The sequence below is a fragment of the Tiliqua scincoides genome, chromosome 6 (genome assembly GCF_035046505.1).
Source record: "Tiliqua scincoides isolate rTilSci1 chromosome 6, rTilSci1.hap2, whole genome shotgun sequence".
In the NCBI taxonomy this organism is placed as follows: Eukaryota; Metazoa; Chordata; class Lepidosauria; order Squamata; family Scincidae; genus Tiliqua; species Tiliqua scincoides.
The window spans coordinates 72,206,723-72,233,384 of NC_089826.1; the positions used below are offsets into that span (position 1 = coordinate 72,206,723).

The 26,662-nt window shown below is 42.4% G+C and overlaps 1 protein-coding gene and 1 pseudogene across 1 annotated transcript; both read left to right on the forward strand.

Annotated features, from left to right (window-relative positions):
• Window positions 1-26,339, forward strand: RELL1 (RELT like 1). The gene is made up of 7 exons (XM_066632403.1): window positions 1-134; window positions 17,579-17,803; window positions 18,178-18,243; window positions 19,360-19,417; window positions 20,981-21,211; window positions 23,268-23,524; window positions 24,169-26,339. Exons 1-6 carry the CDS (start codon window positions 74-76, stop codon window positions 23,485-23,487), a joined length of 861 nt encoding a protein of 286 aa, XP_066488500.1. The 5' UTR covers window positions 1-73; the 3' UTR covers window positions 23,488-23,524; window positions 24,169-26,339.
• LOC136656623 (5S ribosomal RNA) lies at window positions 18,651-18,767 on the forward strand (annotated as a pseudogene).
• Window positions 26,340-26,662: the final 323 nt, after the last annotated feature.

Genomic DNA, 26,662 nt, shown 5'->3' on the forward strand with positions numbered 1-26,662 from the left:
GCGGCGGGGTGCGCGTCAGCCGGAGCGCGCTGCTTGGAGGAGCTGCGGGACGCGCCCCGGGAGCGGAGAGACGATGGTTCCCGGCGGAGCAGCCATGACGCGCGCCGCCTCGCCCGCCTGGGCTGACATCCTCGGTGGGTGGCGAGGAGGGCGCGCGGGGCGAACGCCAGGAAGGGAGCCCAAGCCGAGCCCACTCCTCTGCGCCGCCGCGGCGCTTCCAGCGGGGCTCTCCGGGCGCCCTGCTCCTGCCAGCTCGCCTCTACAGCCGCTGGCGTGGGCAGAAGGGAAGCCTTTGCCGCCCCTCCTGGCACGGAAATGAAGCCTGAGGCAAAGCCTCCTGCGCGCCCTGCTCTGCTGGGGAGACGGCAAGGAAAGTCCTGCGCTTTAGTCCTCCAGTGGCGTAGCTGGGGGGGCAAAGCACTGAGGGCTAACTTTCCAGCACCAATGCAGCCGTGCCGGGGGGCCTGCACTGCACCCTGCGGTAGGGAGGCGGCACTGAGGCCTCCTCAAGGCATGAGAACCTTTGTTCCCTTCACTCAGTGCTGTGTTTTGGCTGCACCGGTGCTGGAACAGTTGGCTAGGATTGGGTCCTAAGCCTCACTGCCTCCATTTTGCTCCCCCCATAACTCAGAAGAGGAGGGGGGGCACTTGCAAGGTGTGGTGAGGCTCCCTGCAAAACTTAGTGCTTTGCCCCCACTCTAGCTACACCACTGGTCCTCTCTTGTATCCAGGCATCACCATCCTCTTTCTCATCTCCTTCCAGGATACAGTTGTCACTCTCTTTTCCTGTGTAGGTTCTCTCTGTGTAGATCAGGCTCCGCCTATGTGTGGTCCTGTGCAGAACTTAACTGGAGTTGCAGAGCCTGTTTTTGAATACCAGAAGGGGGTTCTGCTGTGAAAAATATGAAGCAGTACTTCATATGGGCGCCTGGGTCTGTGCAAAGAGCACTCTGCTCACTGCTGCTGTTCTTGTTTGGGCAGGATCAGATTGCTTGACAGGGGGCAGGTGAATCCCTTGGCACCCTGGCCCAGTCTTGATTGTCTCCTATAGTTTGAATATATACCATGTGTGTGTATATATTTTTTAATATACATGTTTTTAATATACATGTTTTTAATATAGAGGGTTCCCCCCTTTCGTGTCCCATCTCTCTCTTCAGTCTTTTCTAACTGCTGTTGGAATTCTTGTTTCAAACTGCAGACTTCCTATTGAAGTAATTTCAGTTTCTTCTGCTTTACTGTCAGATCCTGTTGTCATTATGAACTTGCTGTTCCAAAATTTCTCCAGGGAATTCTTTATAGGAATTCTATTGTGCAACTTGTGTGTAGAACATTGCATGCGATGATCCCATGTGTTTTGCTGCACTAACGTGGTTAACAGCAAGGAGACTTGCCGGTATGGAATTATCCCATCTGGAAACTACATACAGCTTGTCTGTTAACGCCTTTGCATGCATGAATTTTGCAGCTTCAGGATGTACTGATTCTTGTTCAGAAGTTTCCAATTTTATGCACGCGAACTTGGAAATAAGCTCCATTGAATCCAGAGGGATTTCTGCATAAACCTGTTTAGGACTGGGCTATTAATCTTATCCCGTTTTGTTATTCTTGAGTTGCATGTTCAAATAATTAAAAACAGATTAGCTATCATTTGCATGTGTGGGTGCAATCATCTTTTTGTTCGTTTAGAGGTTACTAGTATACTCCGCATATCTGTATATTTTTCTACATATTTTACAGTCAGTCATGGTGGGGTGGCAGTTGCTCCAGGTTAATGTGGATCAAAAGTGTGTGTGTGTGTGTGTGCGCGTGCGCGCGTCCGTCCCACCCCCCAGTTCTCTTTTAAATTTCTCTGAATGCATTTTCCCTTCCAGTCCTGAATTCCCTTAATTTACAAGCTACAGAAGTCACAAGAGTTGAAGTTTGTCTGCTTTGGTTATTGTTATTCCAAGCAAAAGGTTGTGGGAACTACTGTGGATCAGTAGTGTTGGGTTGGGTCAAGAAGGGCCAAGGCTGTTTCATTCTTTCATACAGTACAGTCTTTTCGGATAGGTTAATTCTTGCTCAGGTGTTGATGGTTCTTACCTTTCTTTTTTTAGGGAAGTTGACAGGGAAGCTTTCTTTTTTTTTTTTAAAAAAAAAACAACAACTGTTAATTGCCTGTTTTGTGTCTGAGGTAAGGATAGTGTTTGAATCTGCCCTTAGGGTAGTTGCTTTTAAAAATAATTGATAGTGTCATGTATTATTAATTCTATTCCTATATGCCTATTAATTCCCCTATAATTATTTTCAAAGCTGCAATCCACATAGTCACTTAGAGTAAGCCCCATTGAACTCAGTTGGTCTTTGTTCTGAGAAGATGTGTATAAGTTTTCACGATAAAACTTACATACACAGGTACATACACACTATGTGTAGTATAGTATGTCATGAGATGATTTGTAACTTATTTTCAATAGTGTTCTTTTGTTTCTATGAGATAAAGGTGATCATCAAGGGTTTAATACTGAATTGGGAGTGGAGGGGACCTTTCTGGTCCCATTACTTGTTCTCAGACATTGAAAAGAGAATTTGCGAACTTGTGTTGGCTGCAACTGTGTAATGGGAAGTTCTTGGAAATTGGTTTTGCAAAACCTTGCAGAGGGGGTTAAGATTATTGTATCCCTGATATACTTTTTGAAGTTACTCACGTGGTTTTCTCGTTACAAGAAATTTGTAAACTTGTTTTCTTTTGGATCTCTAATATGAGTACATGTGGTATTATGAGTGGAGATGTTTGAAAATGGTGTTTATTTTATTCATAATAAGTAAGCCATTGTTTTCAATAAGAGTTAGACTGCAATCCTATCTTAGTGGAAACAAGCACCTCTAGTTGTGAGACAATTCCAAGTAGTTTGAAAGAAAAAATATGTATTTGTATACTCATGCACCTAAGAGGCACTTTTTTAAGTGAGTCTTCCTCTTTTATTTAGCAAGGGGAGAGTAACTGGACTGTCTCACCCCCAGCAGTGTCTTTTCTAGTGGCTGCCTGCTGGTGTTCTTTTACATCTTTTTAGACTGAGAGTCTTTTTGGGATAGGGAGCCATTAGTTATTTGACTTTTCTCTGTAAACTGTGAACTTTTCATTGAAAAGTGGTATATAAATACTAATAGCTGGTACACTACTTTTTTTTGTAAAATCCTGCCAGGTTTGAAACGTCTTTTTGTAAGAAATTGCTTTTAGTTATATGTGGATCTAAAGGCATACTTCAGATGCTCACCTATCTGGGCTAAGTACAAATAAGCAACCAGAGTGAGAACCACTCTGAATGTTTCTAATCCTATGCATGCACACTAGACAATAATTTGCTATATGACGTCTTCTGATATTTGAAATCTGTAGATTATGCCCTGCTTCTTATATTTAAACCATGTGAGGAGATGCCTAAATCATGTGAGAAAATCATGTGCCTAAACCATGTAAATCATGTGTGAGGAGAAGTGAGGAGCAGTGTCTCTAAAACTTTGGAATCTTTGCTCTAAAGGGAATTGGATCTGTTCCTTTTTAGCCTTTTTAGCCTTATAGAGGGAGTAGAAACTTCTTCTAAAAGGCTTTTGCTTGCCAAATTTCAAGAGTTGTTTTGTTCAGCTGCTGTTGAAATGCTGTGGGTATTTTAATTTGGTTCCTGATATTGGTTTTTTAATGTTCATGTTTTTTTTATATCATAAATTGCCTTGAACTTGGGAGGATGCGTAATGAAATTAAACTTGGCAGGGCCTATTTTGAGTAGAGAAGCTTCAATAGTGCAGTGAGTTAGGAATCTTTAATTTGTCTTGCAATGTTTTCTTATAGTACTATTGGTATGCGTGCAATGCCAGAAAATTAAGTAGTCTGAACTTCAAGTCTTGTACCATATTCCCATGGAAGACAAATAGCCATGAAAATGGTGGTTTGTGTAAAAAGTCCTTTCTAATTCTTTAAAACGGAAATGATGCAACCAGTAATAAAGAACTGTACTGCTCTTATTTTTTCTTTAAGAATTGCTTAATGAATTGTTTTGCATGGCCTGTGTTTGAAAGATGACTATATTAATCTTCAGATATTGTAGTATTCTCCTGGGTAACCTTCCACAATTTGTTATCTGGCTTTGGTTTCCTAACCCAATTATGGTTGCCTGCCCTCTCCCCTCTGTGTGCTTTTCTCTGCTGCTGTTGAGTAGTGGAGAAAAACACTGAGCTTGACTGTTTGGCTATGCTTGAGTCAGTGGCATTGTTAGGGGGTGCAGGGAGTGTTCAACTCCAGGTGATGCACTCGGTGGAGGTGGGGTTGTGATAACACACTGGCCAACATTTTGAAATCTTATTATTTTCAAATAATACTATTATATAGCATTCAATGTGGAGTTCCATGCAGAATGTAATGAAACAAACCACTTTGTAATATCTGTAGTCTATCAAAAGTTACGGGCAGATAACTAGAAAAGGAAAACACAATTGCCTTGTGTGACAAAGAGTGGATTTTCTTAACTCAAAACTAACCAATGAGATTGATTGTTTTGAGAGCCAATGAGGTGTGATGACACAGCAGGGAACCAAAAATATGTTAGCATGAGTCAGCTCTCATTTCCATGTATCAGAGCTAATACTAGAACTCTAATTCAGCTGTGTGTCATCACTGGTTTTTGTAGGTTACTGACTGTTGGTTGACCAGTTCTGTTATATAGTAAAATAAAGTTAGTGGGGGTTGCTCAAACCCTAGTAATGCCACTGCATTTAAGTTGTGTGTAGGATAATTGTAATTTATTCTGTATAGTCTGGTACAGGAGGAGGTCCACCATGGAGGTGACGCAATGAGCTCTTGCACCAGATGGTGCAAACTCTCTGGCTTGACCGATGCACCTAACACAGTGGCCAAACAACCCCAGATTCTTTGCAGCTTCAGAGTTGGGAAGAGGCAGGAATTGCCCCATTATTGCTGAGACAATTTGCACTTGCTTCTCTTATTTTCAAAGTGGGGAGGAAGGCTGAGCCCTCTCATCACCCATGCAAGAGGCTAACAATAGCCCCCTCATCACAAGCAGGGGTGATGACCAAAAAATGTGGATGCTTGCTTGTAGGAGATCTTTGCCTGCAATATCATTGCTTCACTTCAAATTGGAATGTTCCAAAATCCTTGCAAAATGAATGTCGTGCCTCAAAGTCCTTTTGGAATGTTGTGTTTGGAGACAGTGTTGTGTCTCGACTTCTCATTCTGTATCTGCACCTGATAGTATTGATTGTAACATGGACTGTGGAAGATCTCTGGTCAAGGATACATATTTACCCAGTGGTTCCCAAAACCCTACAGGGGAGTTGGAAACCAGGTGTTTGTGTGGGTGGGGGTGGCAACGGCAGTGCAATTGAATCTCATCGCTACCAAGGGGCTTGTTTTGTACCTTGAGGGACAGAGCTGGCCTCTTGCAGACTCCTGGAGGCTTGCAGTCCCCTCCAATGTCCTCCATGGCTGTCTAAGCAGCCCTTCTCTCCAGTCAGCAGTTACTTCCCATTTTTCACACAAAAACGGTTTACTTCCACTGTTTTAACTGTAGCTTCTCCGACTCACTTCTTGACCTTTGGTAACCTGATTTCCTCCATGGAAATATCCTGGAAAAGGGTTAAGTAGTAAGATAACCAGATGAGGTTAGAATCACAGTGACCTAGTGAATGTAAGGAATTGAACAAGAAGATGTTAACTACTGTATCAAAGGGCAGAGATAAGGATGAAAACAGTAGACTTGCTGTCTAGAAAAGCCTGGTGATTTTTAGCTGAATACAGATGATGGAAACCAGGTTGCCAAAGGTCAAGATGTGTGTTGGCGGAGCAACAGTTAAAATAGTGGGAGTAAACAGCACACCAGAGTTTGGAGGCAAAGGTTGGAAGTAAGGGTGGATCAAGGGACTTTTTTTTTTTTAAATAAGATGAGAACTGTAACTTTCTTTCACTCCGTTGCAATTAATAGTAATTACTATTACGGAAAAGTTTAGTAAGTTACTGTTTAGTAATAAATAGTACTATTTTGTAATAGTAGTTTTGTATTTCATCTTTTCTTATATTTACCATTTTGTGATCCTTTACTAACCATAGTTTTGTATTGCTAAATCCTTTCTGTTGGCTGGTATGGGGGACGCAAATTGAAATTTAAAGGATTTGTGATTCTCCTTCTGCTTGCATGGGAATGAAATCTTCTTCGGGGATAGGTTTGCTTTTTCTAATGGAGGGCTGATTCTGTCCATCATGACCCTGGTGTGGGCTTGTGTATAATTTACAGTGGTAATGTGTGTGTGGTGCTGAGTTATGTTGTTTTAGGGAAAGAAGATAATGTTAGAATGTCCAATTCTTCAAATGTTTTTTTGTTGACTGAACATTAGTGTGAGCACTTCAGTTGCATTTTGTCTTCAGGTTTATTGATATTGCTGACACTTTCCCTTAAAGTTGTGGTTCAGGTGATCACTAGTTAGTCTTCTGCTCCAGTTTGTACAAGTGGCTGGAGCAACTGGAAAAGCTTTTCCTGAACTAAAATATTCGGGAACTGCAAAATAATGAAAGTAAATAAAAGATGTCTCTAGTTCAATGGTTCTCAAACTTTCTAGCACCAGGGCCCACTTTTTAAAATTACACTCTTGGGACCTTTATGTGACTTTAAAAAAGGTGCTCTAGAAAGAAATATTTATTTTAGTTGCAAAAAACTCCAGTTCTTGTAATGAGGCAACCCTAATGAAAAGTCTCAAGGTTTGAGGGGCTTTATTATGTGACCTTCACCTGCCATCACTACCTGCCATTAACGGACTTGGGGGAACACACACACACACACACACACACCCCCCATAAAAACAGATGTTCAAAACGTATATCTTCCTATAACACAAGCTTGCAAACTGCAGGAGCTCAGCTGTTTGCAGGACAGTTAGCAGCTGATTTTTTTTTTTGAGTAGCCTTACGGTTTGAGTAATTATCTGATCTTTCCATCACCTGTGTTTTCATTGGTGGCTCTGCAAAATCCACCAGAAATTGGGTCTCGACCCACTTGGTCCCAACCCACAGTTTGAGAAACACTGCTGTAGTTCTTTATATTAAAATGATATAACTTCTATCAGGCAAAAGAAGGCCCATTGAGCAAATAACTGTTTTTGTAGGGATTAGTTGGCACAGTATGTGTCCATTTATTGCTGCATCAGGTGGCGGGATGTCTTAAGACCAGCACTGATCTTGTCTCTGCCCTTTCTTATGTACACTTGGGGAGCAGCTCCAAATGTAGATGCATTCGTAGGATAAAACACATGAAGTATTGTCCCTTTTCAGTGAAATTTCACTCTTCTGATTCTGTATCTGACCATTATGACCTACTGTGTGTTAATGACAGGATCAAGACAAAATTTCTCCGAGGCGCTTCTTTTGGTGTACTAGTTAAGATAGCTTGCCAGTCAAGGGCAAAGCCTGCATACCTTTGCTAAACTTGCAGAAATTTGTTTGTAAATTTATGGTGCTTAATGACAAATATTTCTGTATCTGAGAACATGTGGGAGGGCTGTGAACATAGCAAGAAACACTTGTTTAAATTAATGGTAGGAAAAAAAGATTTTGTCAGTGCACACATTTTTCTTCTAGGTATATCACTGTTTTATTTTATTTTATTTTATTTTTAACTGGCACCTGTGTTGGCTCGGTCATGTTGTGAGAATGGATGATGGCCGGATCCCAAAGGATCTCCTCTATGGAGAACTCGTGCAAGGAAAGTGCCCTACAGGTAGACCACAGCTGCGATACAAGGACATCTGCAAGAGGGATCTGAAGGCCTTAGGAGTGGACCTCAACAAGTGGAAAACCCTGGCCTCTGAGTGGCCCGCTTGGAGGCAGGTTGTGCAGCATGGCCTTTCCCAGTTTGAAGAGACACTTGGCCAACAGTCTGAGGCAAAGAGGCAAAGAAGGAAGGCCCATAGTCAGGGAGACAGACCAGGGACAGACTGCACTTGCTCCCAGTGTGGAAGGGATTGTCACTCCCGAATCGGCCTTTTCAGCCACACTAGATGCTGTTCCAGAACCACCATTCAGAGCGCAATACCATAGTCTTCCAAGACTGAAGGTTGCCAGCATGCAACATTTTTAACATGCATGCAACATGTGTGCAGCTCAGCGACACAGCTGCACGACTACAGCTGCTGCAGAAGTCAGTTTTGGTGTACACAGCACATGCTCCATTTTAATGTGAGCCTAAATACAATGATACTAATCTCCTGCAATGATTTTCTATATTTAAAAGATTTTAGAGAGACGTAGGTTTGGTTTGGTTTTCCGTATTACTGTATCTACCTGCCAACACCAGGCAGGCAGGTAGATCTGAGCTTTGCATTGGGAAGACTGGTAGACCTGGACTCCAAAGACTATTCCAGCTGTTGCTACTTTTCCCCTGCCTGTTTTGCCCCCCTTGCAACCCCCCTATTCTGTTTCACTCCTCCCTCTTTGGGAAGGGGCCCAAAAGAAACTCTGTACCCCCTGATAAAATTCATCTCCAAGCTCCTGGCTGTGGTCTAAAGATGTACTTTATTTGTGGTTCTTTTGGTATTAGGGTGTTACTCTTGCACAACTGAAAAGGATATACAGTATGATGGCATTTCCTTCTAACAGTGAAGGATAACTTAGTTTTTGTTTTAATTTCAGAGACCTGTATTGAGGACTTGGTAATATGCACGTATTTTAAATGTCCTGGATAAATCCATTAAAACAGTGTTTTCTCACACTTTTTGAAGGCAAGGAGTACTTCTGTGTTCTGAGCCTTGCCTCCCTGCCCCCAGCCATCCACAGGATCTTTGCATGCAGTTGTGAGCAGGCAGACTTCTGTTTCTCAGAGATATTTGTAGTGGAGCACTAATTTACAGATGTTAGAGAGAGGTCTCTGAAAGGTCCCTGAAAACTACACACAGAGCAATACTTAATAGCTCTTCCTTAGCCAGACTGACATGATGGAGCAAACTATTATATAGTCTGCCCCTCCCATAAAACCTCATTGTGCTAATCCCATTGAGTTAAAAGTGAGTTGATGAAGCAATTAAAATTCAATCTGTTGACTGCCCTAAAACATATGAATGTGTATCTGTTGTGTTCCCTTTTCTTGTTGCTTTAGTGGTAGTATTTAATCCGTATTATTTTTTTAATCTGAGAGGAAATGGTGTGTGTAGATTTGTCTGTCAACCAGCTTCCTCATTATTCTCTGCAAGCACTCAGTTGCCACTCCCTGGTTATGGTGCTCTAGGAAAAGTGACTGTACTGTCCTTAAAGCAAGGAAAACCTTCTGCCTGTACTAAGTGTGGCACTTTCCTCTGTGTGGAATAAACTAACTTGAATCATTTTACAACAGCTGTGCGGATGGGCCTGTGGTTTCCAGTGTGAAAATCAGTCTGGAATTAGTAATTTGTCTAGTTTAGTTGAGACATTGTACTGGTTTGGCTGAGGTCACTGAGGGCAGGTTCTTCAAATGTTTGTCAAAGTTGTGATGCAGTGCTTTACAGTGGCCTTATTTTGATAACTTGAATGAAGCATTTGTTGAATTGTTAATGTTTCTGGATAATGTAATTCCACTCTAGAATATCCCCTATAGTGGTTATTTCTCCCTGCCAGGATATTTCACTGGAGGAAATGATAGCCATGTGGAATTGGTGATCAGGATCTAGACTGTGGAAGGAACAAAGGGTTGAAGCACCTCCCCACATCAATTGGACCTTACCATGGCTGCAATTTAGAGGGGAAGGGGGGCACACAAGTCCAAAATACATGTTAAATGCCTAATAGCAGCAAGGATGAGTTGCATAGAACCTGGAGGCCTTTAAAAATCATTTTTCCTCATGGTGTCGCACATTGTATCGCTGGAATAGAGGGGTGGGGGGAAGAGAAGCAATTCCAAAGTGTGTGAAATCTCTTCTAGTTTGAACCTTTAGTGGTGATGGTATGTTCAGACTTTTGTGTCTGGTGCTCAGTTCTAATGGCGATGGGAGACTGTGTCAAATTTTGTCCAAAGTTATCTTTATTTCCTGTGAAATTGACTTAGAGCCCAATCCTATGCATGTCTTCTGGGATGTAAATCTCATTGCGGTCAATGGGGCTTACTCCCAGGTAAGTGTGAATAGGATCGTGGTCTTAACATTACAATAATCCCCCTGTTATCCACGGTTCCCAGTGTCCCCTGCAACCTTGATTATCTTTTTTTATGGTTGTGCAAAGGAATTGTGTACTTGCTTTAACCAGACACTATAAGCAGAAAGCTGATAGCAAAGCAAGCAGGCAGCCTGCAGCTAGAGGGGAAACTCAGTGACATGCTTCCTGCTTTTTGTTTCAGTTTGCTGAGTCGTCCCCTCTAACTGCAGGCTGCTTGCCTGCTTGCCTTGCTGCTTATGGCATCTGGTTAAAGCAAGTACATGGTTCCATTGTGTGACTATAAACCACATAATCAAAGGTATTGGGTGTGGGGGAGCGTGGAGTTAGGGTTCCTCTGTAACTGTATCTGTTTCCTTTACCTGTGTCCCTTGAAGATATGGGGGAGGTGGCGCTTGTAACTTATCCTGAGCCACAACTGAATGAAAGGCAGAAGATCTAGTAGTACCTTATGGCTGTGCATGATTGAAAACAATGAAGGTGGTTAAACATTTTCTAGTCTTTGAGGCTTCTACTTTCTAGATGAGGATTATCCAAGTGTGGGAACAGCTATTCATACATCATCATGGCTTTGTTTATAATTTGGAAGAGAAATCTGCTCAGTGTAAAGCCACACCCTATAGCTTCTCCCTTTAACTCCTTTGTTTCTGGTTTTAGATTGTAAACTCTTCGGGTTGGGCTTGTCTTCTGTTGTGAAGCATCATTTACACTACTGACATTGTATGTATAAATAAAAATATAAAAATGCCAGAAATTTCCAGTTGCCTCAAAACCGGAGCAAGAATGACTTTCTGCACTTCCTGAAAATGAGGTTTGGGGTGGGCGGGTCTAGGATTAGGGAAGTAATATTGTGCACTATTAGAGCTTTGGACATTTTCAGTTTGGTATGTTGTATAAGCCCTTCTAGAAGAATAATTGAAATCTAGAGGCACATTGGCAATAAAAAATGATTTTGAGGAACAGTTAATCTTCAGTGCATAGTGATTCTTATATAAAACTAGTTGGTTGTTTGCTTGAAATATCTCTTGATATGAATTCCTTGTAGTAGTGAAATTTGCTACTTTCCCCCTTGTTATAAATGCTACTTGGAGAGAAGTTTTGATTTTGAATGAATGCATGCACATCTCTTTCCATCTATATCTTTTTGTGTCTAGATCAGGCCACTCTCCTTTTCCACATTGCCTATGGAATGCTCACAGTAACTTGGGCCTTGCAGCTGTCTTCTGCATCAAGGCTTCTCAAACTATGTGATGTGGCAGACCTGCAATTTTTTTTTAGTGTACCAGGACTGGTAGCATATGTGCTATATAATTACTACTTTCTTTTCTGGAATTTGCTGTGGACTGACAACTCATGGCTCGTGAACTGGCACTGGTCCACAGAACACCATTTTGAGTAGCACTGCTTTATGTGTCATTTCAACCATTACAGAAAACTTAGGCCCTTCATTTAATTCTGTGGTTTTCCTAAGCAAAATGTAGAGTCTTATAGCTTGTAATTACATTACATTTCAAGCATTACAATCTGCATTACAATCTCTGCGCATAAACTGGAGGTTGTCCATGACTTTGTGTACCTTGGCTCAATGATCTCCGACACTCTTTTTCTCGATACCGAGCTAAACAAATGCATCAGTAAAGCAGCTTTCTCTCGATGCCGAGCTAAACAAACGCATCGGTAAAGCAGCTACCACGTTTTCCAGGCTCACAAAGAGAGTCTGGTCCAACAAGAAGCTGACGGAACATACCAAGATCCAGGTCTACAGAGCTTTTGTCCTGAGTACACTTCTGTACTGCAGCGAGTCATGGACTCTTCACTCACAACTGGAGAGGAAACTGAACGCTTTCCACATGCGCTGCCTCCGACGCATTCTCGGCATCACCTGGCAGGACAAAGTTCCAAACAACACAGTCCTGGAACGTGCTGGAATCCCTAGCATGTATGCACTGCTGAAACAGAGACGCCTGCGTTGGCTCGGTCATGTTGTGAGAATGGATGGTGGCCGGATCCCAAAGGATCTCCTCTATGGAGAACTCGTGCAAGGAAAGCGCCCTACAGGTAGACCACAGCTGCGATACAAGGACATCTGCAAGAGGGATCTGAAGGCCTTAGGAGTGGACCTCAACAAGTGGGAAACCCTGGCCTCTGAGCGGCCTGCTTGGAGGCAGGCTGTGCAGCATGGCCTTTCCCGGTTTGAAGAGACACTTTGCCAACAGTCTGAGGCAAAGAGGCAAAGAAGGAAGGCCCATAGCCAGGGAGACAGACCAGGGACAGACTGCACTTGCTCCCGGTGTGGAAGGGATTGTCAATCCCAAATTGGCCTTTTCAGCCACACTAGACGCTGTTCCAGAACCACCTTTCAGAGCACGATACCATAGTCTTTCGAGACTGAAGGTTGCCAACCACTGATAGCTTGTAATACAGCTTGTAGTACTGGTTGGCCCTCCTTATCTGCAGGTTTGGGACCCATGGATTTGACCTAACATGGGTCAGAAGGGCCTCACTGTACCTCCCGGATGCAACTGGAAGATTCTTCTGGTCACACCGGGAGGGAGTCCTTCTGAACAGTGCTTCTGGTTTAGCAGAAAACCAGAAATGTGTCTCAGAAGGCTTCAGTAGGACATGACTGGAAGGCAGATTTCATTATCTGCAGGTTCAGTATCCATGGGAGTTCTGGAAATGGACCCCCATGGATTCTGAGGGCCTACTGCGGTACACTCTTGCAGATGCTTCATAGATGGGCTAATGCTGTGTCTTAGCTTTCCAAGGTTTGACAGGACTTTTTCCTCCGCTCTCACTCGGAGATACTAGGAATTGACTCTGGGATGTTCTGCATGCAGTGTGTGCACTCTGGCACTAAGCAATAGCTCCTTTCACTGTCTAAGGAGCCCACACTCCAGGATCCTTCTGAAGTTTTTCTTGTCACCTTTAGTAAGTGATATTGGAATGCTGATGACCTTGAGGATAGGGAGGTGGCTGTCTTCCTGCCAGCTTTCAGTGGAGAGCATCAACAGACCTTCAACAGCCTCTGTGTTCAGAACAGGGAGACTAATAGGAAGGGAAGGCAGCCATCTTGCAAGGGACATGCAGTTTCAGCACCTCAGGCATTTCTTCTGTGAGGACTTAGAGGAGCTGAGATGCGATAATCTTGAATTTTGGGAACTGTTGGTGACTGAAAATAGATACATGAAAGGTGATATCTTTGAACTGCTGATTTTGGAAATGTTCCTAGCCACCCTCCCTGTAGGCATGTAGAGCAGGGTTAGGCATGAGTGTGTCCAAGTGGTAGCCCTCATAGAGGAGTTTGTTTTTCAGAAGGAAGACCTGAGAAACTGGAACAAAAGAGGTCATTTTAGGAAATGGCTATGAATTCTTTTGATACAGGCCAGATTGTATCACTGGAAACGTGGACTGGACAGCTCTGCAGGGAAGTCAAAAGGAATGGGATGTAGTGGAAACATTGCTGAGTAAGAGAGAGAATGAGAGGGATTCCCTCTCTGGAAAGTTCTTAATCGGGTGGAATCAAATAATACGTCATTGGAAAAAGATAAGACTTTACAGCGTTATAAGAGGGAGCAGTGTTTGGAACCAGTGAATAAGCAAAGCATCAGATGTGAGAAAGACATTGATGTATCTGTTTTCTGCCCAGAAGATGACAAAAGGAGACAGAATGTAGAGCATGGTGGAGTGAGGCTTAAATGCTGACCATAATAGAAAGGTTGGACAGAGCTTGGACCTTATCAAACATCAGAGAATCCACCACTGGAAGGAAACTGTACCTTTCATCACATCATGAAATGGCTTCAGTTAGCCCTAGAACCTCCCTAGGAAAATATAAGCAGGAGAGAGAAGATGCTGTTACCATTGTAGGAACATTGTCTATTGTTAAATCCTATAGGAACGTGCCAGTATATGGATGGGGAGAAAGATCACATCAGAATTTGGACTGTGAAAAGAGCTTTAAAAATAAGCACGACCTGATATAACATTAGAACAGGGGTGCTCAATAGGTAGATCGCGATCTACTGGTAGATCGTGAGGCAAAATGAGTAGATCACGGAGCCCTGTCTCTCCAAACTGTTAATGTGTCAGTTTCGACTAGTGTCTAGATGAAACTGACATATTTAGCTGACACTAAACTGACACTGAAACTGACACTTTAGCTGCTCTTCAGGCATGCAGCAACAAAACTGACTAGACTCTAGTCAGTTTCATCAGTTTCGTGGCGCTGCATGCCGGAAGAGCAGGAGCTAAAGTGGGCGGCTGTGGGAGGGGGAGCTGGGCTGCACTGGACTGAGGCGCTTCCTGGGGCTCCGTAGCGGAAGGGGGGAGGGGCAGGAGTTCGAGATGGAGTCGCTCTGATGGCGGTTGCTGTGGGAAGCCCTGAGTGACCCTCCCCTTCCCTTCCAGTCAGGTCCGGCCCAACCCAGCCCAACCATGCCCAGCCCAGCCGCCCCTGTAGGAGCCCAGAGGTAAGTGCTGCGGCCGCTGCTGCTCTCGGTCGGGGCTGACAGGTGAAACGACCCCCCCTGGCCCCCCCGCCGCTGCAGGAGGTGGGCTGGTGGGAGCAGTGTCTCCCCCGCCTGCCGCCTGCACGCGCAGCCCCTCTCCATGGAAACGGGGAAGCCCCCTGCCCCTTCCGAGGAGGACCTGCGACGCCTCCCTCTCCCTGCTGGTCTCGGGGTGCAGCCACAAAGAGTTTGGGGGGCGGGCAGTGGGGAGCTCCTCCCCCCCGTAGTGCAGCAAGGCTGGGCATGTGCCTCTTGGGGGGACCTGTGGCTGCCCCCAGTATGTGGGGTGGGGAGAGAGGACAGGCCTCCCGTGTGCTTCCTGAAGCATCTGGTGGGCCACTGTGGGGCACAGGAAGCTGGACTTGGTGGGCCTCCTCTGACCTGGTCCAGCAGGGGCTCCATACATCAAAGGGGGTGTCTGTCAGATGCTTCCTTCCACCCTGGTAGATCTCCGGGCCTTGCTGGGTTTCAAAGTAGCTCTCGAGCCAAAAAAGTCTGAGCACCCCTGCGTTAGAAGATGCTTGAATGCATTCACTGTGGGGGAAAATGTTCCCAAGAGGTTTCAGCTTGTGAGAATCAAGCAGATCGTCATTGCAGCGAACCCTTACATTTGCTCAGTGTGGGAAGAGCTCTAATCCCAAAGGGAAGCCAGTGACCCATGTGGGAAACAGCACAAATGTGTCCTTTTTGGGATGAGATTTTGTCAGAAAGCTGGCCTCTGTTCACACAAGAGAACCATAACAGATGTGAAAAGGTTAGTTCAATAAAAGGTTTGCACCTGTGGACCACCAGGGAGGGGCGAATAAATCTCTAACTTTTTTCTTTTTCCCTCTCAAACTATTTACTATAAGCTGCTTTTATATAATTTTGTTGTACTGCGTTTTGATTATGTTTTTAAACTGCCTAATTTAGTATTAAGAATACTTGCATACCGCTTTTTGACCAGAGTAGTTCACAAAGCAGTTTACATAATAAAATCAACCAGTCAATTGTTCCCTGTCCCCAAAGGGCTCACAGTCTAATGATGATAACGATGATGAACAGACACCAGCCAGTTGAAAAGACACTATGCTGGGGTAAAGAGGGACAATCACTCTCCTTCTGCTTAATAAGGACACTGCTTTAAAAGGTGCCTCTTTGCTCAGTTAATCACGTTGGAGGTCCTGTTGCAGGAGATACAGAAAAGCTAAATACAAATTGGAGAGAGATCTATGAATGTAAAACTGTGGTCAGAAACCTAGTTTACTCTACCCTACAGGATGGCTATTCCTCTACCCTCTGCTGATTAAAAAGGGCACAGTGACCTCAGAATCCTGAACCCAGCTCTGCATAACTGCCTTGTAGATCTCTCCTGCAAGGTGATCACTCAAAAGTCATAGCAGCTGTAAGCAAATGCACTTCTCTGTGCAGATCTGCTTTTGAGTCCTTCACTTCATCAAACATTGGCATCAGTAAAGCAAAAGCACGGAGTAATATGTTTCCATATGCCACATTTCAACAAAGGTTCACTGAAAGGTTTATATAGCAAAAGAAATGAAAAGAGAGTTTCCTTTCCCCCATCTTGATCTTGAAAAAAAGGGGCATGAAAGACCCTGGGAAACAGCCACTGGGAAAAGAAGTTATGATGGGATGATCTGAAGATTGTCATGGGTATGTCTCTTGTTCTGAGATCAGGTCTGATTGGAAGAGTTGACTTACATTTTAACAAAACTTGTGTATTACAGTAATTAGTAACTTCTTACAAAATATAGCTATGCTTAATATTTAAACAAATATTTAAATATATTTGGTTGGTTGTTTACAGTGAAATGCAGTTTTTTGTTGTTGGCTACTCTTGCATAGCTGCACGTGTAAAATGTTTCCAATGGAACTTGTTTCCTTGTAACTGTGTTTAGGATTGCTGCCTCAGAATACGTTAATTCATATTTTCCCATGTTTTAGAATACGTAATTGAGTACTGGAGTTTCCTTGTTCTCCTAAACCAGTTTATCCTGGATGTAACAGTTCCCATTGGTTGGCTCACTTCTGTTCTGTGTATGCACAACATTGTGACACCAAAGTGTGTGTGTGTATAAGGTCCTAGGTTTTCCTTTTTCACTCTAAATTTTGGGGAACTTATTTCAAAGTTATTGTAGTTGCAGGTATTTTCTCCACAGGAATGTTGTCACTGCAGGCAAAATACCTGTTTAGCTATGAATTGTGTCAATTCATCAATCAATTGTGAATTGATTCTGGTCTCTTGGAATGCTCAGCCAATGGTAGATGTTTAGAATGCATTTAGATTTGGAGACTTGCAGACTTTCCAGAAGCAGAAACTGGTTTGCTGTGGATTTGTAGTCAGAAGCTCTGTGTGAGTGTGCTGAAACTGTAGGATTTTATTTCGAGATTTTATTTTTATACAGTATGTCCACTACATTGAGGATTTGGTAAAGCCCCCATCATCACAAATATTGTTCTGAAGGAACTGGTGTTAGCTTAGAGAAAAATACATTTCACACTACAGTATACTTTGGGCGCAATCCTAACCAACTTTCTAGCACTGAGGTAAGGGGACAAATATTCCTTTACCTTGAGGAGGCCTCCGTCACTGCTACCCAATTGCAGGATGCAGCACATGCCCCATTGGCACAGCTGTGTCAGTGTTGGAAAGTTGGTTAGGATTTGGGTTTTTATTGCTTAGTGGTGGATGTGTTATAAGCTCGGTAATTTCTGTGTTCTAGTTTGTGTTTGTGGCTGAAAGACAATAAGTTTCAAAAAAAGAATCCTCATTGGTTGAAATAGCGCATACTGGAAGCAAGACCAGAAGACCTACTTCTAATCTAGACTGAAAGTACAGCTGTCAAAACATAAAATATTGTCTCTGTATAAGCCTAGCTAATATAGGGATCTTCTTTTGTTTTCTTAGAGAATGAAGACCACCCTGTTATCCTGGCAAGTCACAGTGGCTCTGGAAATTCATCTCGAAGTGTACCTTCAGACTCGCAGGCTGGATATATTGCCTATGCCCTGATTCCTTTCTTCTTCTGCCTGGGTCTCTTGGGTGTCCTCATCTGTCATATATTAAAGAAAAGAGGCTATCGCTGTACAACAGAAGCCGAGCAAGAAGAGGAGGTGCTTGGTGAGAAAATAGGTAGGGATAAATTACCAAAACCCCACTGTCACTGTAATATGTAAAGAGAGGCATAGCATGTGTTGACTTGGTTGTGGGTAGTGTACCCCCTCCCCTGTATTGCCATCCTGTACACCATTCTACCTCCCTTGCTGGCCTACCTTACACAGCAGATCTTCAGCCTTCCACAGGTGTCCAGGAAGCCTCTAAGTAAACTTGCATGTTAGATTGCTAGTTGAATTCTACCAGTAAGAACATATATTATAAAATTTATGAAAAGTATTGCTTTGATCTTTGCTTCCTATAATTTGTGGGATTCTTCTCATTTAACTTTTCGGTCTATTTCATGGCTTTCCAAGGACATGCATAATGATGATTAAATTTTATTTTTGCAGAGTTGAATGACTCTACAAACAATGACACTGTGGGACATATTGTTGACTACATAATGAAAAATGAAGGTATGTGTTTGCTTAATGAACATATAGATCTGTAAAATTTAATTTCTTACTATTGCCTTAGATAACAATATTGAGTTTTTATTAAGTTCTGAAGGTATTTAATCTATAGCTTCTGGTTCATAGCATGCATCATGTTGTCCATTTTTATATGTATGAGTTCAGAAACTAAAAAAAAGTACCTTTGCAAATGTAGGGCTCTCCCACAAAGTTTGCATATATTTAGATTGGGAGCTTTGCTCTTGGAGGAAATATGGGCTGGGACTGTGGCAAAGGTCCCCACTCCCAAGTCATAATATGAAAAAAAATAAGCCCACATGGCTAAACTATGGTGCAGTTTAGTTTATCTGTGCCCTGCATATTTACCTCTGTCTGAATAAAATCAGCAAGACGTAAAGCACTTTACAGCACTATGCAACTGTTACCCTGCACATACCCGATCTCGTCTGATCTCGGAAGCTAAGCAGGATCAGGCCTGGTTAGTACTTGGATGGGAGACCGCCTGGGAATCCTGGGTGCTGTAGGCTTATACCATAGTCTTTCGAGACTGAAGGTTGCCAACCAACCAACCTATGCTTATCTGCTCAGAAGTAAAACCTGCCATGTGCCTGCCTGTCTTTCTCCCAGGAAAGTGCATAGGATTCCAGCCTTTGTTTTTGTTGAGTGCCTTCCTGTTTTCACATGATTTAATTTGGCACAGGAATGTGCTGTTAAGACTTGGGGCTATAAGGCCTACTGTAGTGGGGCTGGTACATGCGTTTAAACAATTATCAAAAGACTTATTTTAATACTCTGAAGCTTGGCATTTAAGCTACCAATCAGTAACTGAAGACCTTTGAATTAAAATATATCCAAGAAACAGTGAAATGGTAATAGACATTTGTCCAGTCTTTCAGTTAGTTGCAACCCAATCCACTGGGACATTTCCTCCCAATTAAGTGTACACAGTATTGCAGCCAAAGACGTTTTTCTCCCCTGGGAATAAATAGTTTCTGAGTAATAACTAGAACTGGTCTTATTGCTTACAAGTCAGCATAAGGTTTAAGTGAAGCCAACTTTGTACAAAGACACTGAATCCAAAAAATGTTAAACTTTTTTTTTAATCTATGATCCTTACAGCTAATGCTGATGTACTGAAGGCCATGGTGGCAGATAACTCTGTATATGATCCAGAAAGGTAATGACTTTTTTCATTTTAATACTTTATCCCTTTCTTAAATGGCTTCAAAGAAGTTGTCTAAACAATTCTACAAACAAACTTCATAAGTTGTAAACTCTTTTTGAGTCTGTTGAAGTTTTCAGTTCATTTGGGATTTCTCAAGTGAATTATTCGGTGAAAATGAAGCTTATTTTTGCTACTTGGTTAATGTTTTGTTTTCCAAATTTGGCTTATAGATGGATTGGTTGACACACATGCATGATGAAGCTGAAAATCATAGTGAGGCTTAATATGACAGCTCAGTGATTTTTTAACCTTTTTCACCTCAAGGCACATAGGGAAGGCACACCATCAGATTCTTGACAATTGACAAGGCACACCACACTGCTGGTGGGGGTGTCACATCCCCTAATGGACCTACTAATAAATAACACTCTCCCAAATTCCCGCAGCGCACATGGATACCATTCACAGCACCCCAATGTGCCGCAGCATAGTGGTTGAAAATGGCTGAGATAGCTGTTTTTCAATATCATATGTTTTTCCATATTATATATGTATTTATATGCACACTTTGTTAGGGTATGTAAGAAAAAACAAAACCAGACACCTTCTCTAGAAGTTCAACAATCAAAATTTCATCAGGGAAGACAACATGGGGAAGGTAGGAAGACCAAGGCAAGTTATACGTTCATAGGAAGCATATAGAGCAGGAATTCTTTACTGGGTGTATCCACACCCTTGGGGGTATGGGAACCAAATGATGGATAGATGACTCTATCTTTGAACAATGTTAAAAAAAACAAAACTTATTAAATTAGATTAATTATCACCATTATCAATACAGATTGAGATGTTTTGTTCCTAGCTACCCATATGTAAAATAAACCCAAAATATAAAGTAAAAACTATTAGCATCTTTAGAAGTCATATTGGTTTCTAATAGGACTGGTAATGATGATGATTTCAGTAGTCTGTTGAAGTGGGTATAGGGACATATTGGGGGTTGTTGTTAATAAAAAATTTTAAGAACCCCTGACAATGTTGTTTGTGTTCTCCTGGCTACACACTTGCTGTAATTTGTTCAAATGATTTGCTTCTCCAGGGTTACTGGTAAAGTCAGAAAGCAGAAGCCAGCTGCTCAAAGCGCAGATTAGTTGGTGCTTATCCTGTTGCAAACCCAGTACCCACCCACCGCCTGATGCTGTGTTTGTCTGTGTTTGTTGGTTTTAATGACTTTAATGCACTGCCTTTCCCCAATATTTGTGGGATTTTCCAATTCTTTTGAAATCCTTTACTGGGTTTTTAAAAGGCAGCCCATGAACAAACATTTAAATGAAGAAACTTGATGTCTGACTCTTTAAAAATTAGGCACTAACTCTTCCTGAGGTATTAGAGGCAAGGAGAAGGGAACGACTGATGACATAGCATCTAATAAGTGGTGCATACATTTCTCAATAATGTTTCAAATGTGAGAAAGACAGGCTTGCCTCATCCAAGAGCAGGTGTGTGTGTGGGGAACGGGAAATGAGAAAGAACCTGTGTATTTCTTTTCCTGTAACCTTTCTTTTTCTTTTTAAGCCCAACTACTCCAGGCAGTCCGACAAGTCCAGTTTCTCCTTCGTCACCTGGAGGACCTCCGTCAAAACATAACTGCCGAGGTCATCACTTGCATACAGTTGGTGGGGCTGCCGGGACAGGCGGTTGTAGCCGTTGCAATCAGAAAAGGTGGCATCTGTTCAGTCCAGCTAAAAAATCTAAAGAACCCAGAAAACCTCGGCATGGAGAAGTCACAGTTTTGTCTGTGGGAAGGTGTGTCTGTTGAGCTTTGTGTTTCATAGCCTGTTGTACAGGTTTTCTGCTGTCATCTTTAAAGGTTCCAGGTTCTAAGCTATCTGCCTGGTTGCACTTATTTATTTAAGATAATTTTATCGTGCCTTTCTTCCCATCACAGGGCACCCAGGCAGCTTACAAAAGGGAAAAAAAATGCAATAATTAAAAAACAATAAAACGGCACATACCAAATAGCATTGATAAAACGTGGTGCAAAAAGTGCTTTGAAGCCTTTAAAAAAAACTCTTAGGATGCTAAAAGTGTGGGATGTAACTGAGAAGGGATAAGGTTGCAGCTGACAACTGAAATTATTCTAATTGATACAAGGTTTAAAAAAATTCAGTTTTTATTTGTTTGTAGTTTTTCAATGCAGCATAACACTGCCACTGTAGTAAAGATAATAGATGTGAAGGGGAAAGGGAGGAATTGGTGATCAGGAAGATTAACAGATAGAGGCAGATAATTATGACAAGGTGTGGGGCGAGCAGGCAGCATAGCTCAGGCTCTCTTGGCCACAAGGCAAATTTAAAGACTTGGTAAACACATCTGTAGGGCTCCCAGATTCACATATTAATTTCCACTTTCTAAGTCTGCTGCAAGTTGTCTGTTTAAATAGAGAGAAGTCTTCCATCCCTTGATGGATCTGTACTCTTCCAGTGTTTCTAGAATAACCCTTTTGGACCATGAGGCGAGCCCATGTAAGACTCCCTAACAGCCCAATCTAACTGCACTGGCACAGCCAGGCCCCATGGCCTATGTGGTATTCTTTGTAGCTTAGAAGATGACTTAGAAGATGACAGCAAGGTCACCTTGGAGTCTAAGAGAATATTTTTTTCTCCTTATCCCGGTTAAAGCCCCAGCCAACCCTATGGGGCTTCTTGGATCTGTTCCAGCTGTTTTGCTGGTGCAAATCCAGGATGCCCATGTAGGGCTGTCTGGGCAGGCGACGGGGTTAGGATGCAGTGTGTGCTGCTGCTGATCCCACCCCCTCCCAGCCCCAATCCACTTCCTGTTCCACCCTCCTCCACCCAAACCTTCTTCCCTGCCTCCAGAACTCCCACTACCCCTCCATACCACCTGGCACAAACTTACCTGTGCTGGCCAGCACCAGGAATTTATCTGGCAGGCTAGCACATCTCTTTGTGCCAGCATTGCCAGCTCTTTAGGCACTCAGAGCAGGCGCAGGGAAGCCTGTGCTGGCTTCCACGCAAGATTAGGATTGCGCTGTAAATGTGTTTTTTGTGAGTTGTCATCATAGTTCAGGAGTAAGGTATTTCACTTGTATGATTTCTGTTTAAAAAGTTGTTTTATCGTCATAGTCGACAAATTCGATTTCTTTATCAACTAGTGCTTGCAATTTTGTCAAGCCAGCCTGGCATAAATAGGGAGCAAGCAGCTGCTGCCAACAGGTGTGACTTGGGCACCTGGAGTTGCCCATTTCGTAGGGGATAGAATTCCTTCCTTAGCTGATGCACTATTTCGGAGGATGGGTTCACAGCAGAATGTGTGCTTGAGAAGCTCTGGAAAACATAAACATGATGCCCCAGAGGTTTCTGTGATGGTGCAGAGTCCTCTTGGACTTCCTCTCATGTCTTGCATGGATTTCCCATTAAGAATGCTAGCATTGGATTTTGGTAATTTATATTTATAAATTTATATTTAAGTTAGGGAAGGAAAAAGAGGTACAGAACGTGATTGGTTTGGTTGCTTTTTCAGTGAATGATTGATGTAGTTACACTTTTGGAGTTTGTTGTTTTACAATGGTGATTCTTAAACTTTCTGCTCTCTTGGAAACTATTCTACATTGCTTTGTTGGCTAGCATTTCTGCTTTGGGAGGAATTCTTGGCTATCGCCTAGTCTCTCAGCAGGCTATCTTTTATGTCTTTCAAAGAGTCAACTCCTTTGTCATTCTCTTGAAAGCTTTGTAAAATGTTCAGTTCATATAGAACTTGACTCATTGGGCTGGTTGAGACGATGACAGTGGGGGCAGGGGAGTTGAATCCTATTAATAGTTCCATTTTTTCTCTCTTTTAGATTTAGAGTCACAAAAGTGGAGCACAAGTCTTCTTCAAAGGAACGTAAAAACTTGATGTCAGTCAGTGGTGTGGAAAGTGTCAATGGAGAAATGCCAGCTACTCCTGTTAAGGAAGGCTCTAAAGAGGTGCCGGTGACACCTGTTGTGAAACAGGCATCAAAGGATTCGAATGACTCTCCTATTAACCAAGAAAAGAGAGAGAGAACTGGGACAGAATAATGGCTGGTTGTAGAAAATTTTGGAAGCCCGATGTGAGGTCTGTATGTTAGAGTTCTTAAATGATCCTTTTATAGGACTTAGAGTCTCTTTAAAGATTTAAAAGATGGTAACATTTTTTAGAAGAAAAGTATGTAAGATGAAAAGTATTGCATCTTCTTTAACTAGCTAGCCCAGAGGTCATCAAACCAGGAGGTGCAGCTCTGTGGGGCAGCACAGGATGTGATCTCGGCAATGAGCACCAGATGCAATGCTGAAGACCGTGGAGGAGAGTCTCAGCTTGACCATCAGAGCTCAGTGCTCACAAGGTTTTCATTGCCCACCCTGAGCCTCTTGCCTCTGTTTTCAGTGTTTCATTGGGTGCTTGGAACCCAGAAGTAATCGGTGGTGATGTCACTGCCACTTACTTCTGAGTACCGAGCTCTGTGCCTGCAGTATGGAGGGTGGTGCAACAGAGGTAAATTTAGGAACCACTGAGCCCAGCAAAAGCAATCAGATATACAGTCAGGCTGGTTAACCTGTTTCCATTCTATTCTAGTTTTTTCATTTCATTCGTGTGTGCATAGAATGTTGTCCCTTGAAAGAGTGAACATTTCAACTCACAAGTTATCAGGCAACCTTTAACACACGTTTTTCAGTGTTTTCACTTCTAGTGATACGGACTTTGTTTTGCTTTTCTTGCAGATGGAGGTCTTTAGAGAACACATGCAAACACAGGGAAAACCATTCTGGGAAAACTGAGCATTGGGACACTGATATTTCCTGAAAGAGATTTGTGAACGCATTTCTTGTCTTGCATAGTTTCTTTGACTGAATCTATGCAAACTGTTTTTAGACACTGAAAACTTAATGAAATTTTATTAATTTGAAGGGTGCTGGGATGTATGGCCAACGGTTTTTATATTTAAAAGTATGAGTCTTTCACATCTAATAAAGCAAAGTCAAATTAAATCTTTTTTGGAAAGGACAAAGCAAAATCAAGTTTGCCAAAATGTGTCTACTGTTGTGTTGTGATAGAAATACACATCTTAATGCATCCAACATTCAGCGGAATAAAGATGGATACAGTGGTCATTTCTGAGAACAGCATTTAAACTGATGCGAAGGGACCAAACCTGTGAGCCATATTTTTAACTTATTGCTAAATGCCGCTTAATTATATTCTGTGTACTTACCATGATTACTTTTTTAATGCTTTAAGCCAGTGAGCTCTAACAAACTGTACTGGGTTCCCTGTCGAGCAGATGTATAGTCAATTCACATGTCTTGAGAAATGCTTTAGTAAATCCAGAAATAATCTCCAAGCACCTTATTCTTCTTCGCAGATTTGTGAGTCAGAATGGGTTTGCAACACTGTCTTGTGTGTGCTTTGATCTTAAATCATTGCCTTTTAGGCTGATTTTGCTCTTTGGTCCTAAAATTGTCAAGCTCAGCATCCTTCTGAAATTCTTCACCAGTGGCTTATTTTAGAGAAATTGATATTGCTGAGTGGGTCTACAGTTCTGTGTGAAACACTAAGCTGACATTCCCCATGAATGTATCAACTCTATTGGAGCTGATAAATTCATATTTTTAGAAGCAACTTTTTGATAATATTTTCAACCGGTGTGTGGTTGCTTACAGGTGCGCACCCAAGATCATGCTGCTGAGTAAATAAGATTGTCCAGTTTTCTTGAACCAAATAAAAGTTTCAGTTTAGAAGCAGTTGCTTCGGTTACTGTGCTTATGTATTTGGAATGTTGATTTGCTTGCAGTCATGATCACTCAGACCCTAAAATAGGTATAACTGAATTTCAGATTTGGTATAGCAAGATTGAAATGTGGGTGGCATTGTTCATACTTTAAAAGATGAATGTGTCCTTGCCATGGTTCCAGTACATTTAGCTAGGGTTAAGCCTAAAACAGGGTGGGAACAAGCTTCTACATATCCTAGTCCCTTGAGAGTGTATGGCCTCCCCCCCATGGCTATTTTGAGAAGGGACTGCAAAGAGGTGAAAATGTTTGTCTATTCAGAACATGGAAACATTATTGATTCTGAACTGGCATTTTATATCGCGTAGTCAACTCTGATTGATATTGTAGTTTTGTCATATTGGATTGGAAATGTGAATCTGGGTTGGCTGGGATTATGTCGCCTGTGTGAGGAATTTCTTGTGTGGTACTTCTTTAAAAAAAAAAAAAAAAGCTTGCTGCTAATTTGGGAATGAGCAGCCCTTAAACAGGGTTGGAAAATGTGGAGAAGGGTGACTTGGAAAGACTCTTCATCCCCCAACTTCTCCTGCAATAGAATATTTTAGAGTTTTATCTTTTATACTTTTACAAGTGCCTACGGTTGCAAAAGAGTTGAACTTTGATTCAATGAAGCCAGTCTAAACAGTCTCCATATGCTTTTGGGTGCAGTGCTACCTGTGTAGAAAGTTGCAGAGATGCTGGTGGAACTCTGCATCCAACACCTGATTTGCAATTGGGGCTCTCGTGTCAGTTGCGTGTTTAGAGAGGGGCTGATTTCAGACACCTGCACCTTCTAAATGTATTAAAAAACTGCATAAAAACGTATGAAAAAACTGTATTGGAGCAGACTGGGAAAAACCTTGCATGCACAGTGGTGCACCTTCTACTGCCCTTGGTAAAAATCTCTGGAATGTGACTGCAGTGTGTATATTTGCTTCAATGTGTTTATTACAACCATCTTGCAAAGCAAGATACTGTCAACATGGTCATATAATGCGTAGACTGCTATAGAAGAGGTAAAGCTTATTTTTTCACATGTGTGTGTATTAAAAGTATTTTTAACAGTATGGGTTGTATAAACGATTTTGTACTACTTGGACAATAAAAACCCCTTTTGTTTAGTATATCTCCCCTGTTGCTTTCTTTGAAGTGAGATCTCACAATTCCTTACTGTAAGGAATTCCTTACTCTCACAATTCCTTCCTGCCAGTTCAGACTTTCAGAGCCAGGGTGCCATGGCCAGCTCCAGCTTTAGGCAGGATGAGATATCCTGCCCCAGGTGACGGATTTTGTAGTACCATTAAAAGGCAACAAACTGTAAGTAATTTACAGGGCAATCCTATGTAGATCCTATAGACCCTATTGAATTCAACTGGACTTAGTCCCAGGTACGTGTGATTAGGATTGCAGCCTTAGTTTTTTATTACCACTATGAGCAAAGGGGGGT

Bases quoted from the DNA above. Each gene is read 5' to 3' on its own strand.
- RELL1 (XM_066632403.1), top strand. From the start codon at position 74: ATGGTTCCCGGCGGAGCAGCCATGACGCGCGCCGCCTCGCCCGCCTGG. The intron at 18,244-19,359 runs GTATGTGTTTGC...TGATCCTTACAG, and splicing joins CTACATAATGAAAAATGAAG to CTAATGCTGATGTACTGAAG. The intron at 19,418-20,980 runs GTAATGACTTTT...TTTCTTTTTAAG, and splicing joins TCTGTATATGATCCAGAAAG to CCCAACTACTCCAGGCAGTC.